The following is a 19,268-nucleotide window of genomic DNA, read 5'->3' on the forward strand; positions in this document are numbered from 1 at the left end:
ACAAAGTATAAGAGAACACTGTTTTCTGAGACGATATTGACTGCACTAATTACCCACAATACGGTATATTTGCTATTAAGAATATGAATGTGTGCTTTCCAAGTGTGACATCCAGGGCTTTGAGGATGTGAAGGGAATTGGATGGACGGTTCTGCCGCTTAATCCGAGGCTTCAATGTACTTTGCAAAATTTATTTACCCGCCCCCCCCAGCAGAATACACATTTTAACTGTTGAACTTTTTACCAGCTAAAGTTTGTAAGGACCCTATCACTATGTGGTTACAACAGAAGATACACAGTTAAGGTCAGGTCACATTTTCCAAGAACATTCACAGGGAGTGAGGATAAGGAAACGAGGGCTGGATCCTCAGGGAGCCTTTAGGAGCCTGCGCCGGTCACTGCGGCAGTGCCTTGAGTATTGCATTCACCTCCTCTGCCACCGCTGTCAAAGCAAACTCAAACTGCTCCTGCGGAGAGAACAAACACACCCTGAATGACACAGCCCCACATGGGCACAGACCGGGCGCGCGGCTCTGCGCCGGGGCTTCCACAAGAAACAGCTAAAAATACGAGCGCGCATGTGATGTTCGGGGACTACTGATGTCATCTACCATCTTGACAGCGTCCTCAAGCCAGAGTCGTGTTAATGGAGAGAAATGTTGGTAGCAGAAACGAAGCTAGTGGGACGCATGATATATTGCAACTGCTTGGTCAGAAGGGCTTGGGTGTAGTCGATCACTAGCCGTTTCCTTCTGACAAACAGAAGGAAACATATCAGCATAACTGAGATATGAAATAGGTGACACACTGCCAAGGAGAGCCCTCAGCTTCTCTCAGGAGTGTTTCTAGATAAAATCAGCTAGAATAAATATTTCCTCACATTACATTTATTACACAAGACAATAGCTGCTCTTTGTTTTACCTACTCTTTCTTTCAGCTGCTGTTTTAACTGCTTTTTTAACAGATTTCTGTGCTAGGTCAGTAGAGGTGTGAAGGACACAGCCGTAAGTCCCCACTTCACCTAAGCACAACCCTAACATGCTCCTGAACCGTCTAGTCTTACTTTAGTTTTATTTTCTCAAGGCTAACACACAATGATTTTGAGTTTGCTTCTTTTCGGACTAAAAAAAACCCCAAACCCACAAGTTTAGTCATAGTATGGGCACATGAAGTGCATGAGTCAGGGGCTGTGCAGAGATGTCTGGATTTTCAACAAGTATTTTAGTGGCTTAAGCCAACAGTGGTCAAGAGCTGTGGAAGATACAGCTCTTGACCACTGTGAACTTTGAGAGAAGATACCTGAGATGTACCCTGCAAGATATACCCTGAGATCACTGAAGGGACCTTATCTGTGCCTAAATGCTGGGAGATTGGTGGTGCAGGAGGTATCTTCAGCACCCCAGTTGTCCTGACTCGCGCAGCGTGGCAGAGGAGGTACCTATGCAGCAACAGCATGTGGGCAGACTCAGTTACCTCCTAAAGGTGACCACTGCTCTAGTAGTGTTCATTTATGTTTTATTTTTCAGTGTTCACTTTAATATGGGAATCTACAGGAAGGATGAAAGAGCAAAGGTGTACAAGTCATAGAGCAGAAAGACAGCCCATTGTAACACCTGCATATGGTGTCAGCCTTCCTTGTCCCACCCTGCTGCAGAGTCATCTCCTACGTGGAGATGCCACAGAGAGAAGCAATGAAGGGCAGAGCTGCTGGCCACAAACAGAAGAAAAAAAAAATCAGATCAACTTCTCAGAGACACCTCATGTCCAAGAATTTTGCTATTGCCTTAGTGCTGTCGAAGTGGCATCTGTATTCATTTGCTGGGTGGCATCCAGTAACTTTTAATCAAACATCAACTCATCCTGGAGAGTAAGGACTTGCCCTCATTAGGCACTGAAAATGGTGTATGGATCTGCCTCTCCCTCCCTGCCTTCCCCAAGGTCCCAGCAATTAAAGGGGAGTCTGGAAATGCTGGTGGCCACCCCGGAGCAGCGGCTGCGTTTCATGATGGAGCACACGGCAAGCAGTTGAGGGCAGACGAGGCGGAGGGGACATTCACCGGACACGCGGCGGCAGGACATAACCAGGAGCCTGTGCCAGCTAAAAACACCTCGGGGCGCTGGGATGACATGAGAGGCTGTCGTCTCTGAGGAGAAGAGAGGGCGGGAAGGACGAGCAGCCGCTCGACTTGATCAGAGTCCCTTGATGGAGGCCATGTCCTCGGCGCCCACCCGAGGCTGCTCCTGAGGCGGGCATGGCCGGAGAGGGGCGGTCACGGCGCCGTGGGCGGCGCAGCCGGCCCTCCCGCCCGCCAGGCCTCAGAGCGCGGCCAAGGCGACGGGATGGCAGCGCCGATGGGATGGCAGCGCCGACCGGATGGCAGCGCGCGGCCCACACAGCGCTCCAGCCACGCTGCCCAGATGCTCAGACGTTTCTTCCAAGGTGGGGGCGTCAGTTCAGGAGAAGGGAAGCTGCCGTCTCCCTGAGGAAAGAGGCTGGCCAATGTGCTCTTCACTGAAGTATTTTGCAGTGACAGAAAGCCCACAGCATCAGGGACTACAATATTTAAATACTAGTCCTGGGGCCGAAAGTGGCTTGAATTACCCTCCATTTATTCATTGAACAAACCTGCCCTTAAACCTTGCCATCTAACATGTGCTCAACTGCCTGTGAACCAAACTGGGGAACCCTCTAACCTTCAAGTGCCTTCGGCCCTCGTAGAGGCAGCCACGGGCACCAAATGCAACGTGACCCACAGGGAAAACCCACTGCTGCCACCCGAGGACCTCGGATTGATCAGCACGAAGCCTAATGCTCAGATATGGACTTTGGAGGCAAGACTGCCTGCTCACATGGGCTGTGACTCTGTACTGCTGAGGTGAAACACTCAGCATCATCCTGGCTGTCAGAGCTCGGCGCTGGCTGGGAAGTGCTGCAGGGAATGGGGTAGCAGAGCCGACGCGTCGGGTTTGCAAGGGCTCCGTCTTCCTGGGATCGGGCAGCTGAGCCCCTTCCCCCTCCTTCCTTCAGGATAACGTGCACAGGAGAAATGCAAATAGCTGACCTCTTACTGCTGTATGTTTCCACCCTTCAAAGCAAAGCCTTAACACACCTCCCACACCTTTACACCAAAACACTTCCAGTTGGTGAAATTAATTTCAACTAATTTCAGTAATTCTTATAGGAGGTTGTTGTTTTGTATGGCTATACTACCATTTACATGTGCAAACTGCATATGCAAAGCTAACTAGAGATGAACTTAAATATCTCAATTTGTCTAAGAAACAGAAGCGGACAGGCAATTTGTGGTGTCACTCCACCTAAACCAGAGAGGCCATATAAAATATTTAGAAAAAATAGCAAGTTATGCTTTCCAGTCAGACTCCAAAAAAATGCCATGAAAACCAGACTGAGCATATCCATCATATATAACAGAATGAGGATTATATGAAGAAAGATGCAAAAGGAGAGAGAGAGAAAAAAGGAAATATATTTTTCTCTTTCACTATTTTTTTCCTATGTGGCACATCAACTCTGTTTCATGATTTCCCTGCAAAAAAGCTGAAAAACCACAAAACCCTGTATTATGCTTCTCAAAAATGCAGTATGTCGTTATGATAATTTCATTATCATTTATTATATACAGTGCTCTTCAATTAAAGATCCCTTCCAGAAGACAAAATATTGCAAGCAAATCTTCCACATGCTTATTGAAAATGTGGAGCGCTGCCTGCTGGAAACACAATAACATTGCTAAAGTAAGCTGGTGTTTATTTTGCCTGGGGATATTCTGTAATTGGCATTTCTAACCTGACTTTTAATCCATTGTTTTAAATTACTCCAAGAGTCTAATATTCCTCATTTGTATTCAGCTGGGAAAGCACAGGGATTTGTTTAAATCCATCAGAAAAATTCTCCAGGGATAGTGCATTGCTAGCATGTAACCAGATATTTATAATTTGCAAGACATTAGCTTGAATAAGTGATTCGGGTGGTTTTGAGAAAACGACAATGATGGAAGAAGGAGCAAGACGAAAGATAAGCAGTAGCTTAAGAAAATTTTTCACCGTGGGTGAATACATTTTCTCCTTGGAGTGTTTCCAGATAAATGTTTGGAAGGGAGAAACACAATGTCTTGAGTGAGATTTTCATGGGACTTGGTAGCTATTTCTGAACTCACTTAGAGAAGTGTTTGCATAACCTTATTCTTTGGCTCTGGAGCTATGTTTTTTCTTTTGTTGGAGACAAGAAATTGTAATTTCTCTAAATAGAGATGCACTGGAATCAGAGCCCTGTATTTCTACAGAGGTACCATGTTAATTGGGTGCATTTACAGAGTAGTTCAGGACTTGCATCTCCCCACAGAGTAAATACATGTAATATTGGATATCGAGTGCTCTAAATATTATTCTTCTAGTCTGAATAAACAAAGCAGAAGAAAGTTTTGTTCAATTTTGTGTCTTACAAGATTTTCTAGCTTTAATTGGCTCATCATTTTTCATACACTTACTTACCTAGTAAATAGTAATTAACCCCCCTTCCAGCTGTTCTGCAGCACCACTTCTAGTACCAATGGGAAGACAAATGATTACGAGATTCAAGGGAAGGTATGAGCCCAGTGACTGCTGCAGAACACATTTGTTTCACCCTTGTCCCTCAGCAATTTTAACTCCCTAAATGCTGCAGACGTTGCTGCTCGTTCTGCCTGCCCCAGACTGCGCACATTCCCACTGCAAATTCCTCTGTTTGGGGCAGGATCTCTCATTCAGTATCTTACAGTGTCACATACAGAGTCACTGAACCCCAGGAAGGGGGTTCTCTAATGCTGTATTGGCAGCTCTTAACCTGCAGTAAAAAACCAAAGTACATGGCTGAAAATAAGAGCCATAAAGTGATTAATTTCTAATTTAAAGCACCACAATCACTCTCTCAGCTATCTTTAAAAGTTAAACATTTTCAAAAACTCCCAAACTGTTATAGCTGACAGTAATTATAGGATATGGTATTCACCTTACCAAAGGGTACAAATATAGTCACTGTGCTACATCCATCAAGGACATGGCTTTAGGCTACTCCCTTCAAAGTGACTATACATTACTTGATTTCCTCCTAAACTATTTCAAGTAAAAAACTTTTTCAAAAAAATATCAAATGCAGCAGTTAATATTCTCTTTAATGAGTTGAAGCCTTTTAAAAAAATATTACATGCACAGTAAACTGCAGATACTCTGGGAAAATAATCCATATTTTGAGGATTAAAGCAAGAACATTCTTTTAAGCACACATTTTCTTTAGTAGACTATAGATTGTTGTCTTGACTGCCCTTCATATATGGTAATTAAGATAGATGTTGGAGATGGTACAAGAAAGAGCAGTAAACACCAAAGAAAGTAGCCGAGATAAATCTTCAGCATAAATAAACCTCAGTTGGGAGGGAGCCAAACAGAGTAATCAGCAAGCGACCTGCATTAAATTAGGTCATACCCTCTCTCTTCTGTCATGAAAACAACTACTGTGAAAGACCTTTAATGTATTTAAAATCCCAGTGGATTTATTGACAGTACCTTTGTCTGGACCATGCCTGGTCTCTGGTCCCTCAAGTGCTCCAGGGTAGCAGCAATATCAATCTCTTTAGCACCTGCAACAAACCACAAATTGGGCTGAGTTCAGAGCACAAGATAATCCATGCTGCATCTGTCAATCTCTTGCTATCGGGTTCCCTTTGGGCTACCAGTCCAATTGAAAATTATTACATCCATCTCTCAGCAGACTTGGCAGGCAGCTGCAATTTTTGTGTTCATATAGGAAAAAAAAAAGAGGTTGGGGCAGCTTTTATTAACATTAATTCAAGGAAAGCCAGAGAAAAGCAGATTCTTAAAAATGCCCCTGCACCTAGAGCAGAATGTATTTGCTGCAGTGTAGAGGCCCCGCTTGGCTGTGCCACCACGCGCCCTTTTGTCACCACTACGAGTATGCACTGATTTAAGGGCCAGACCCCCACAGAAATTCATGTTGTTAAAAGAGGACCTGGGTGAATTTCTGTCCCCTGCAGCTGCAATCCTGTAAACCTGCCTATGGCTTCCTAGTTCAGGACTTGCAAGAGCATCTTGCCACATGATCCCTGTTTGAGTTGGCAAATCTGTGGCCATTTACTTCAGATTACATGTTGGGTGCACAGACACAGCTTATCCTCCTCACTTCCCTTAAGTACCTACCCCACTTTACATTATTTGAGGGGATTGACAGGAAATTAGGATTCTGCTCCCTCCAGTGAATCCTTGCACGATTCCCAGGGGAGGAAGCCCAGCTGGAAGCCCTCAGAGCTGACGGCTTCCTCTGAAGCTGAGGCAGATCCTCAGCTCAGGTCTCCCCCTCATGCATGGCCGCTGTGTTTATTCAGACAGTTCATCACCGACGGGCACTGGCTACAACCTGCCTCGTGCTCCATCGTTTGGATGGCTGCTCGTTGCTGTGCTCTGAAGAGGACCGTGCACGTTCAGCTTGGTAAGTGCTGCACGGGCACACACAGCCCAGCGTGGGTTACTTGGGACCACCTCCTAGCAGCACTTAAACCGCCTTGGCTGCTCGCGGCAGGCGCGGGGAAAAGTGTGGCTTGTGCTTCCAAGAGCGCGACGAGAAGCAGAGGCAGCGCAAGGCAGCTCTGCCAACGTGCAATCTCACACACACACACACACACACACACGCACACACACACGCAGGCAGGTAGGAATTCCACCAATTTTCTCTTCCAGAAATGAAGATCTGGAAAAGATTCAAGACAGTGACATCGAGGGCTTGGGTTAGAGGCAGAGGACGGCAGCGATCGCCTCAGCCTCAGGCTCAGCCTCACGTGCCCCGTGGGCCTCCCCACGGCCCAAAATGTGCCCGTCCATCCCGCCTAGCAAGGGCCGCTCGTTAGTTGGGGCCGCTCCAGCCTCGGGAGAATACAGTAACATCTTCGATGCAGCGAAAAGGTTCCTGAAAAGACCCCAAAACCACCTATGGGCAGACAAGCCCCTGTGTCTGCCTCTGCAAGAGTTAATCCCTTAACTTCTGCGATGCAGGTTACAGGCATTTACTAGTGAACTGACACTTGCTTTTTTATCATGGTTAGTGGAATGACAGGCCTACTAGTATGAGCAATGTCTGGATATAAAGTCCTGATTTAGCAAAACACCAAAGTGGGTGCTTGCGCTGGCACACAGGAGCAGCCCCAGTGGGCCAGTGTGCTTAACCACAAGCTTCTTCTGGAGAGTTTCCCCAGCTGAAGTCACCGAAACATCAGATTTTACTGGTCAGTGTCCCCAGCACATGGGCTGTGGTCAGCATGTCAACCTACGAGCCTTTCTAATGTCTTCAGCCACAGGTAATGAAAAAGGAAACAAAAGCAAAATTTCCACTTTGCCCAAAGCGTGTATCTTGCTGCAAGGTCAGCGAGCACCATCCCAGGCTGCCTGCAGTGCCTGCAGCACCACCAAGCACAGATTTGTTGGCAGAAGGCGGCATTTAATGAAGCCAAACCAGTGTATCCTTTCTGAGCATGAGTTTTACTTACTCCCTCTCCAGCTGTGTAGCTGTTACACAGAAAGTCAAGGGGAAGAGAGGGAAGAGACTGCTTTGCTACCCATTTTTAACATTTCTGAATGCCTCTGACACTACGGTGACAGCAACTACCTATGTGCCTAGAGAGGCTGATCAGCAAAACCTAGTGCTGCAAAGATGGGCAGCTGCTTTGAAGGAAAGATCTCTTGGGACAAGAGAATTCAGAGGAAACAGGATGAAACCCACGGCACAGCAGAAAGGCAGCACGACTTGTTTTCTCTCTGCATGAGGAAACTCTTCCTCTCCTGCATCCACTGCATCTACTCCCTTACTGTGCCTAAAACAAACGTGTTTAAATACACACATATTGTTAATCCACTATTAAAACCCCTTTTGCAAGAAGGGGTTTTTTCTATTCACATTCATGTCAATTTGCTGTTGAATCATGTAAAGTTCACTGCAGCATGAACTTTTTTGTCTCTCTCATTTAACTGTTTTGTTGGAATATGACAAAAATTCAGCAGCTTCTTCAGCATACTGAGGCGTTTCCTTTAAGTAATATATAAAGGGGATTTAGCAATAGCATGCATATGGGAATATAATAGAATGGCATAACAAAGTATTTTTATTCTACAGTGTCCAAAAGCACTTTATTTGTGCCTTTGAGCTATTTCAGGTGAAAAAGAGCCCAGCGTTTGTTGTGGGACACCTGGAGAGGGGGAAATCGCATCTAAGGACACCGGGGTCAAGTCATGCTCTTACCTATATGGTCACCAAGTGCTACATACTGCAAAGATGTTTTAAAGATTGCTTAGCTGGAAAGCTCAAATACAAACTGAATTTCAGAAAACAGTTTGGAGGAAGAGCTGAAGGAACTTGACGCACCAATTCCAAGGCTATCTTGTATTGGAAATGGCAACTAAACTGTCAGGCTCCAAAATAATCATAGAGATGTCAATTTACTGTCATGCAACAAATAACCTAGAGGAAGTGTTGAAAATACTAGGCTTGGGAGCACTGAAGAAAACTAGAAAAGAAAACACAACGTGTTAGAAAAGGAATTTTTTCTGTCTTTTCTTCCTCGGTTTAACTATGCTTCTGGTTTCAGAAACAAAAGGAAAGAAAGAAGCATCTAAAGAACAAAGAAGATTTCAGCTCTCACTCTGTTTTATCCTACAGGGAATAAACTTGCTTCCTGTTCACCACAGGTTCATACCAAATTTCACTGCTTGTTTTTAAAAGAAGGTGAGAAGGCAGCGCAGGGCGACGCTGAGCTGCTCCGGTGCCGGCCGCGGGGCGAAGCGGCCGTGCCAGGCGGCCGTGCTCCGGCAGGACACGCGTTTGCAGCCAATCCTGGGCCGTACCCTGAGCTGCTCAGAGAACCGGGCGAGTAGGTATGACCCCAAAATACTCCCACGTCAGGGTTTTGACTTCAGCAATTAACCACCACGTTCCTAAGGGCTCAAAGCGTCTACAGAGAATGCCCCCAATCCATCTCAGAAACTGAATAAACGGAGAGAAAAGAAGAGAAGATGCAAGCGGAATTATATTTTGCCTCCCATGAATGAAGACACTGCTCAAGTTCAGGGTCGTGTCTTTCCAGGCCTCCCTCTCCCCGCAGGCATCAGCGCAGGAACCCAGAGCTCCTGATTAGCAGCTCTCAAGGGGTTAAAGATTTGGACACAGCGAGTCGCATAAGCACAGCACCCCCCATGTTATAAAAACATGAGTAAAAAATTAATTCCCTTTTGCTCTCGCAGTAAGTAACGAGCTATCCCAACCCTGCTGCAGCAGCAGCTTGCGGTATTTAAGGTCGCGGGGTGATGTGTTCTCAGCCAGCAATGACGACGGTCTGAGAGCCCGCGCAACCAAAACCTGCTGTTTTTCCACTTGTAATAACAATCAGCAGTTGCTACATAAATGTTTGAAAACTTGGCCTTAATTAAAGCAAGTTATGGTATTTCATTTTTATGCAATAGGCTTGAACTGACTTACACTCAAAGCAAAGTCAAAATCCTGTTTTATTCATTGCTGATGAAAAGTGCATGGTAGATTCCGTGAGACTGACAGAATTTTATATTAAAGTGCTATATTAAAAGGAATATTTTAGGTTTTAGATGCTGTGAATTTTCTGTATATTTATAAAAATAAAATGATCCTTATATACTTCATCAAAGTAGTTATTTGTGGGGAGTTTCTTTTTAAATAACCCCAACTGAAGGGTTTTGTGAATGTTTCACATAAATAGCATATTAAAATGGATATTTCTTGCTCGAAACAACTTCCAGATCTATCAGTATATATCCTTGAAAAGATAGATTATAATTCTGCAGAAAGACTATAAATTCCTTACTCTGAGCACTAAAGGACGGCTTAGTTATTAGGGTACTATGTTTAGATACATTTGAATTATCTCCCAGACTGAAACACTTGCTTAAGTCATTAAATTCACCCTATGCTTCACACCATTGTTTATACAATGCACATTTTTTTTCTTTCCAAATAGGCTGTTATGAAGCTGAATGCATTAATAGTCACAGGCTACTTGGACAGCAGAGAGGTAAGGACCGAGATGGATCCTCTCTATTTTTTTCAAGAGCCTCTACACCTTTCTCAGCCCTCCTTCTGTTCCCATTGATGATAAAAGTGATCACAAAGCTGAATATATGAGGTAGGAGTCATGTGGAGAGGTTGTAAATGGAGGATTATTAGGACTTTTACCATTCCTCCTTGAGGAGATGATGATGATCTGTGTGGGAATAAGCATCCACCCCAACAGCAAGAAAGAGAGGAATACGAATGGAATACAGAAATGACCTGTCAAGTGCCTTTCTTTTTCTACCAGTAGGCATTCAGCTTCATTTTAGTCAGATATTCCCTGTTCAACGCATCTTTTTGTGTTTATTACATTTTAGAGATTGTGAATTAGGCCTTGAAGGGCAGAGAGACTTGTTAGGTCAGATTAAAACCCAGCTTGTTAAAACCTCTATGGAAGAGTCCCTAACACAGCTCTTTCCAATGATGTTGCTGGGAGCTGAAAAGGATCCAATTAGTATTTGCAGGACGCTGCCGATGGGCAGCCTTTCAGCCTCGGAGCTTTGCAGGCTGTTGGGGGCGCCACGGAAAAATCACGTGTGCCTATATACTAATATATATGGAACGTATATTAATATTCCATATTATATATTATGACATAGCAAAAGCACATGGGATGCAGTTAAGGGCCACACACGGGGTGAGCAAGGCCAAGGCGCTGTCTCATCACAGCGTGCCGGTGTTCCGGAAGGAGCCGAGTGTTTGGCACGTTTTGGCAATGGCTGCATGACTCGCACTTGAAGGAGGAGTGATGCTGCGTGGTCAAACCACCCCCGCGTGCTCAGAGGCTCTATACAGCCTCCGTGCTCTGTGAGAAATGGGTTTTCTGGGGCTCAGCAGTTCTGCCTGAGTTAGGTCTTGCCCAGAGGCCTAACCCACCTGAAGGGCACATCCATAGTGGGCCCTGGCTAGCCAGAAGCATGGATATGCTATAGATTGGCAATGCCCCTGCAGACACAAATGCCTCCAGCTTCTCTGCGACAACTTTGCAAGGACCGCTCACGTCGTGGCCTCGGTGCTGCCCCATCAAGTACTCAATGTTGCAGGGAAACATTTAATCACGTCTTATGAGGGGCAAACTCAATCTGATTAAAGAAGAAAGGGTCATAACTAGAGGGAATGTAACGCCACTTCTTCACTGACCATTAGTTTTAATGACATAGCAGTAATACTTACTAACTAGCTCGGTCTCAACGGCCCAGCCTCATCTTATCTACTCCAGCCATCCTTGAAGCTGGAAGCCGAGTTACTCATCCAGCCTCCCAACTAGGAGAGGGGAAGCTCTGCAAGGCAATTTATCCATTGTGAGAACTACCCTCCAGAGGCACATCCTGCTCTCCAGTGACTACTGGGGAGCTCTAGACAACCAGATTAGGCCAGATACTTAATGCTGGATGCTTTATATTGCTGAAGTTAGCTGAAGCAACCAGAGATGAGTTTTTGTACCGCAGCATTGGTCCAAAGATAAGAGTATTTTGTGATTTGTTCCATGAATGCTATAATGTGCTCAAGTGGGGGTTGAGATCTACGTTTCATGTCCATTGCTTTCCCCTTCTTCCAGCATGGCCTAGTAGGGGAATCTGGATGGAAACGGGTGGTAAAACAGCGCAGAACCGCAGTAAGCAGATGCACAAGTCACAGTCTAAGTGCATATAGTCTAAGAAGGCCACAGAGATGATGAAAATGCTTAATAAGAGGACGTGCTGGCTGGAAGGAGACACTGCATTCATTTTTGTGCTTCAACGTTTCTTGTCTGAGGGCCCATTAATTAAAAACACCTGTGACTTAGAGTTGGGGAGAAACACCAGCTAGAAACTGTAAAAATAAAAGCAATTTTCATCTGCACTTAACCAGGTATCTACTGCAGCAGCTGTTAAGGTTCTGCTATTGGTCAGAAGGGTCATTCGACATGTTCCAAGGAAAGAGAAAAGTGACAACAAATAGCAGGTGAGGGACACACTTTTCCAGATAACAAAGAAGACAAGTGTATTTACACTGGTGTTTTCATTAAAAGCTTACTCCCTCTCTCAGATGAACGAAGTCCATGTGCATCCATGGATGTGCTTAGGGATGGACACTGCAATGTACTCATGAATCTGCGACTACTGGATGGCTGCAACCTTGGTCAAAGTATAACAGTGCTTCTATACAACTACAAATAACCAAAATTAACATTTCAATACCTTTACAAAAAAAAAAACCCATGCAAATGGAAAATAGAGAAAGGAATAATCAAAGTAATAAAAGAGAAGTATTGAATTGTGACATTAAGCCACACACTCACAATATACATCACCTAAATTACATATTTTGCTGTGGTTTATATGTTATGCATTAATACTTGACATTTTCACTTACATATTGCATGCATGTATAAATGTAAGCCTAAGATGTCATCACTATGCAATCCACAGAAAGTTGATGCTAAAGATGCAGGATCTGGGCCTGCCTGATTTTTTTTAATAACTAAGACAAAAATTGTATCTGAGCTTACACTGATTTCAACAGTCCTGTAAAGATCTCTGGCTGTTGCATGAGTTCTTCAGCTAATATCCTTTGTCAGGGCAGAAAGCAAGGGTAACCGCAGAGACGCGTTTAGCGGCAATTCCGCAATCCCTCCAACAGCAAACGGGAAGGCCACAGGACGCAGCAAGCGCCCGCCGGAACGGAGGTGAACGGATGCTCATGTGAGGCCCTATCCACGCTGCGCCAGCGGGTGCTTCAGTCACACAGGAATTGTCTCTCTTTTACAGCTAGATTTTCACCAGCCTCCCCAGGACTTAGAAGTGCACAGTTTTTGATAGGGATATGCCTGAATTATAACGGTTAAGAGAAGATGATGAGACGTGTTTCATATAGGATAAAATATCCCATATTTATCTATGGCCATTTTAGAAAAAACTAATATACACACCTAAATTTAACTGACACGTGCATGCAGACGCACACAGAGGGTAATGGCAGCTCTAAATGCTTTGTGGCTGTTCCTGCTTACAGACATTCCCTAGCATGAGCTCCTGTACCGCCAGGTCCATGATCGGCTGATTTCAAAATCACACTTCTGAAAATGCTCCTCAACTTACCCTAAAAAATCTTAAGAATCCTCTTTGGAAAATGTGAATTTACTTTACCGGGGGTATAGAAGCCACCCACATGAACCTATTAAATTTTAAGAACTGCACTTCATGTTACTCTGATTTTACGTTGCATGTAGGTGGTAGTGATTTCAGAAGGCAGGACAAGGTTTGAGCCGAATAGAAGATGCAAATATTACGGATTCATTCTTTAAGAGCATTTACCTATACAAGTGACAGAATTGGCTCAGCTATAGAAGTTGTGGAATAATTACACTTTACTTTGCTAATATGTGTTGTATTCTTAATAGTCAGAAGACTCCCATCTGGTCAATTAAACCCTTCTCTTCAAATCCTTCTATGGACTGCTGCATAAGATTAACTACAAAAAAAAAAAAAAAAAAAAAAAAAAAAGAGTAGTTCTTCACTCTGTATATAAACCTCCTTTTCCAAACATTTGCTCAGCTGCTTCTCGAACTGATAGTGCACTATTTCTATGACCAGCTTTTCTTCTTTTCCATATTCTAACCTACCCATTGTGTGAAAAATGCTGCCCAAATTCCTTATCTGCTTGTCTCCTCCTGAGTTTCAGTCAATGACCTCTTGTTTTCAAATTAGTCACTATCTTGAGCTGCTTATTGACATCAATACATTCCTTTCAGGGTCCTCTAATGCTCTATGGGGACCCCCCTTCGTGTTCCTTTTCCCAAGGAACAGTCCATGTCTGATCAGTCTTTCTTCGCAATTCACTTGCCCCAAATCCTGAATAATTAGGTTTGCTTTCTACCATATTTTCCTAGTCCCTATTCGTTCCAATAAAACCTCCAGAACTGGAAAAATAACAAACTATGGCTCTTTTAGAGTAATGTTTCCCAGTTTATACACTAGACTATTAAAAAAAGAAAAAAGAAAAAAAAAGGAAAAAGAAAGCATCGACAGCTTGTTTGCTTTTTGTTTGAAACCTGTACAGACCATAAGGGAAACCATCTAAAAAACTAAGTAAACATAAAATATACTAGGAAACACCAACCACCAACACCTTTCCAGTGGTCACTAATTCTTTTTACCATAGATGCTTGTGGAATCTGCTAGGTGCATGTTCCTTTTATGAGCTGCTAATTGACAGCTCTGCAGGGTCAATAGTGTCATAGAGCTTTAAGGCTCTAAGCATCAAAATGTGTTTTGCAAAGGCAACCACTGAATATTGTTTTAAACAGCTTGTTCTGACCAGCGAGGGCTCCCTGACCATCACAGGCTCTACCGTATAGAGCTGTCCTATACATTCACTCTGCACTTGAGCGCGTAGCTGGGGGCCCAGCTCTCACTGTGATTAATTATCTTCTGGGAAAGCCTGCAAGAACGAGCACTATTTGCCTAATTGTGTTGCCAGGGTAACCCATTACATAAAAGTTACAATACATAAATGCAGCTCATTTGAAGAACTGGCGACGCAATGTATGATATGTTTACATGGACACAAAGGACTTTTCTTTCAGAAACTGAAATAGGAACATCTCAGGAATTAAACGGGGAATGTTGCTGCTGAGACGTGAGGCCATCTTGTGGAGGGCATAATAGTGCACAAGCCTAAAAAACTCCAAATTTGGGGCTTCACTAGCCTGATTTTTTTTTCCTAAAGAAAATATTCTACATCAAGCAAACACACATTGGTAGGATTAGCACTGCAAGAGATTCAAACATAGAAAATGAAAACAATCACATTTTAAATTTAGGATTTTTTTCCACTATAAATTTTCCTCAATAGTTCTACCTACTTCTATTCCCACTTAACTACTAACTTGAATTTTTTAAAAAAATAATCTCTCTCTTACGCTATATATTCTTTCATATACAGTACCTTAAATTTTATTTTCACTGGATAAACTGGACCCTGGGCTCCAATAATACTCCCTCCTTTACTCAAAGTATGTCAGAAATAACTAATGCCCAGGATGTAACTCCAAGCTTATATTGGTAAAACTGAAAAACAGAGTTTTCTCAGTATTTGAGGTAGGACTTAAAAAATAGTAGATTGAATCCATTTTAACTCTAATATGGGCAAGCATTTGCTTCCATAAAATCCCTTTAGAGCGGAGCTCACCCTACAGCTTCATTATGATTGCTCAATCCACAGAGCACACAAGCAAAACCTCAGCAAGGGGTTCAGATTAGCCAAAATCATTTGATCGTGATGAGTCAGAAGGCGAATTAAGGGATCTTTTGTTTTGCCTTAAAATGTCACGCCACACAGTGCATCTGTTCAGGAGCTGACTCACCAGAGCCGCCGGCAGCAGCAGCAGCGTGGTGGGGACAAGGAAAAGGACCCGCTGAGGGACCTCCTCGGCCAGCCCAGGCCACCGCACGCTACTCATCCACTATAATCACCCTTTTGGACGTGGGAGAAGAAACCGCTGGCTCGCCTGTGCTAAATCAAATCTGGTTTTTAATTTTTTTCCTGGGTTTTGCCATTCTGCAATCAATACTCTACAAGGAGTTTGGGATTCGTGCTTGCCTTCAGTTCGTCTCATCTCCCTCCAGCTAGTTCAAAGAGTGGAAAAATGGATGGTCAGCAAACCCTGAACAGTTGCTAGCTGGATTCATATCTGAAAATCAAACTATTACCTACACTATCCAAACCTCCCAGTTGAGAAAAATGAAAGCAGGAAGACCCATAATCTCATTCTTTTCTTTTCTTTGTCATGCCAGAAACACTCAATAAAAATTTCTTGTAGCTTATCACTTTTTCAATCTTTACATGTGGAAAGGATGAGAACGAAAAAAGTTTGCAACCTTTTCTAGATCACAAGAAAAGGGGAAATAGCTGATTAGCTCAGAGACGCTGTGAATTTGGAGTGAGGAAGGAGCATCAACTAAACTAACCTAAATCAGTTTATATTCTATAGTAACTAAAGATAAAACTTGTTAATACATCAAGAATATTAAAATTCTTAGCAGACTTCAAATTCAGAAAAACTATGTCAAAAGTCCAGCAACCATACTTATACAGAAAACCTGTTACATAGGGAAAACATCAATTTAAATTCAAACCATTTATCGTTTTCAGTCCGTATTCAAATCATAAAGTGCACACAGAGAGTTAAACCTTCTGAACTCCTCACTCAAAACTAAAGCATGTCTTAAGCAGTCTGCAAGGGCAAAATCAGAGGTGCCTTTGGTAACTGTCTTAAAACTTTAACATTCATTAGGAAGCAGTATCAATATTTAAACATGTTACTGTAAGGGCATATTGGACACTGATTGGTTTGCATTACTTTGAGGGGGAGAGGATCATGGCTGTACATATCGTCCACATACGGAATACGCTATTAAAAATAATTACAGCAATAAGGTAAGCGATAAGTAATAGCTCTACGTTACTGGAACAATTAAACAGAAGGATATGCTCACATTTAAAACTTTCCCAGCATGATCCCAAAATGACCACAGTGAACAGCCATGGCTGGTCTCTAACTGCTCTAGCATCTAATAATATCATTGAATGTGGTGATCTGAAGTGTGTGCACAGATTGAGGCTGTTATATTTATTGCACAGAAGATCCCCAAATTCATTAAAGCCTCAACCCAACAGGAGACCCTTCCTGATGATGTGCGGAGCCACGGGGACTCCCGGAGGCCGAAGTCCTTTGAATCACAAAGGCAGCTGGGGGCCGGGAGGGTGTTTGCAGAACCCAGGGGACCCACGACAGCTCTCGTGGCCTTTCCACCATCCCCATTAGAAGAGAGCAGCTGGTTTTTTTTGCTTCTCCTTTTGGCTTGCTCAGAAGGGTCGCCCTGCCAGCCCCACAGAGCCAACGTTGGCCTAGGGAGCGCAAAATCCTGATCCGTTCAGCTCTATATCCCTATCTATACCCTGTGGTTCCTGCTAGCTGCTGTTGGCGTGTAAAGGAATAGGAGACATGGCAATGGGCACAACTGGAAAATATGAATTTATGGTGTGTTTAATAGAATAAGTATTAGCACTAATTCAATGGGCACCAGGAGAAAGAAACTGTTAATGACAAAGGCATTTACTGTTAACTGTCTAGGAGAATGTAGGAAAGTAAATCATTGCATGAAAAGGGAGCTCCTTTTGTAAATCTACCCCATTAAAACACCCGCTAAAGAGCCAAAGCATTTAGTTACTGCTTTCTACTTTCCCACTGCCGAAACTAAGTACTCCTCTATTTACTTTGATTTAAAACTGCATTATTGTCTACTTTCTAATAAACCAGACAGTGGAACAAGAAACTCAAATTATTCTAAGTTTATTCTTAAAACTTTTTTTTTTTTCGAAAGACTGAAGGCCTTAATCCTTAAAAGCCTTTTTGAAAGAAATGTTACTAGATGCTGGCCTTGCAGCTGGGCCCAGATTGAAAGTGCACTTACATTTTTTATGTTTAGAACTGAAGGACTCTAAAGTTAGTCCTCGCACTCCACATAAAAGCTTTGGAAAATGGCATTCTTTGCCTCCTCGTGCAATTCATTCTTTTAAGAAAAGGAAATGGAAAGAAAGATTCCATGTCCAGGGCTCCAGGCCCCTTTGATCATTTGATGAACATTGGATCCTCAACCTGGGCCTCCAGCTTCTCAGGGCAGACAAAGAGGGCCCCGGCCGCACAGGCCGGGCCGCGGCTCCTGCCAGAACAAAACCTTTGGCGGCCGCACAGTGTGACAGCCTGGGAAAGGCCCACCTCAGCAGGGCCGAGCTGCCCGCTCTGCCCTTTGATCTTTCATTTAAACCCCCAGCCAAAGCCCCAGGTCAGAGGGATTTCCAACGGCACGGCCCCCGTCGGCAGAGGGGAGCGGGTCAAGAACAAAATGGGGGCGAGCGCTCTCAGGAAGGCCCGCGCCGCCTTTCTCTGGCCAGTTTCACATGACTTGTCGCGCTTTGTGAGCGCTAAGCCCGCACTTAAAGTGGAATTTGACATTACATGGTACAATGGAGTCAATAAATGGCATTCTTGGGTGCTTTTACAACAAAGTCAACCCTTCCTTAAGTGGTTCAGAGGCCGAAGCTGGAAAATACTTCTCATTTACTTCTTGCTGCAAGCCTGTACTTCAAATCTGGCTTGTCCTGCAGCTTTCTGTTGCTGAAGACCAAAATGAGCCAAAGGTGAACATTAATTTTACAGGGTACCACTGCTTTCATTTTTGAAGGCTAGGTTGTCATGTGCCATATGCCAAGGATCTGAAATATCCTGGATGAAAACAGCGGGAATAAAAATCGAATCTCATTCCACCGCAAAGTTTCAGGATAGCACTGAGGAGAAGGCAGGCACACAGCTTCTTGGAAGATCACTAGAAGCTCAGGTTGGATAAAACATATTAACAGCCAGAATAAGGGCAGGAAAAAAATGCTCGACTCTTGTGTCCCGAGGAACAGCACGTCACTGTGTGCCGCAGCATGGGGATACACAAGGGTCAGGAAGCAACAGGGGACTGCAAAATATGGAGCGTGTTGAAGATTTTTAGTAGCAACTGGAAGACAAAGAAGTAAATATTATTATAAATGTTATTTCTCTGTATTAACTAATATATGTTATTACAATGAATCCTTCTTCTTTTAAATGCAAAAACATCATGCCAGATCAAGGTAGTGTAAGCATTAAGCAAGGTCAGTGATTATTCTTTGCTTATTTCCAACCACACAAGATATCTCTTACTCTTGAAATGCAGTCCTATGCAACTGCAATACAAACATAGCCAAAGGCATTTGGGAGGACACAACCTACAAATAAAATTGACCATGATGTCTTTAATATATGATGAGGTTAACACACTTCTTTTTGAAGGCAGCAATCACTAGTTAAAATGTTGCTTTTTTGCAGTTTTTTTCTTTTTCTGAGATATAGAGGTTATTTCACAGTATTTCCCACACTGAATAATTTACTAGTCCATAAGAAGTAAAGGCCCCATCCTCCAGGCAACTGCAATGTTTTGTTGTAATGGAAGAATATATATTTATGCTGAGAAAGATAATTTCCCACTACACAAGTAGTACTAGTACATCTCACAGATCAGGAAAGCAAAGCACAGAAGTTAGAGGACTTGTCCAACA

At 43.5% G+C, this 19,268-nt stretch overlaps 1 protein-coding gene across 1 annotated transcript in view; it reads right to left on the reverse strand.

The window, feature by feature from the left end:
- Nucleotides 1-222: 222 nt before the first annotated feature.
- Nucleotides 223-19,268, reverse strand: part of PTPRN2 (protein tyrosine phosphatase receptor type N2) — a 586,957-nt gene continuing 567,911 nt past the window's right edge. The window contains exons 22-23 of the mRNA XM_088521231.1: nt 5,564-5,637; nt 223-467 (exon numbers count right to left, since the gene is read on the reverse strand). Of these exons, the coding sequence (XP_088377357.1) occupies nt 396-467; nt 5,564-5,637 (146 nt within the window). The 3' untranslated portion in view covers nt 223-395. The remainder of the gene's footprint in view (nt 468-5,563; nt 5,638-19,268) is intronic.

The sequence above is a fragment of the Tinamus guttatus genome, unplaced genomic scaffold (genome assembly GCF_059628265.1).
Source record: "Tinamus guttatus ecotype Peru unplaced genomic scaffold, ASM5962826v1 Tinamus_guttatus_pri_ptg000006l, whole genome shotgun sequence".
Taxonomy (NCBI): Eukaryota; Metazoa; Chordata; class Aves; order Tinamiformes; family Tinamidae; genus Tinamus; species Tinamus guttatus.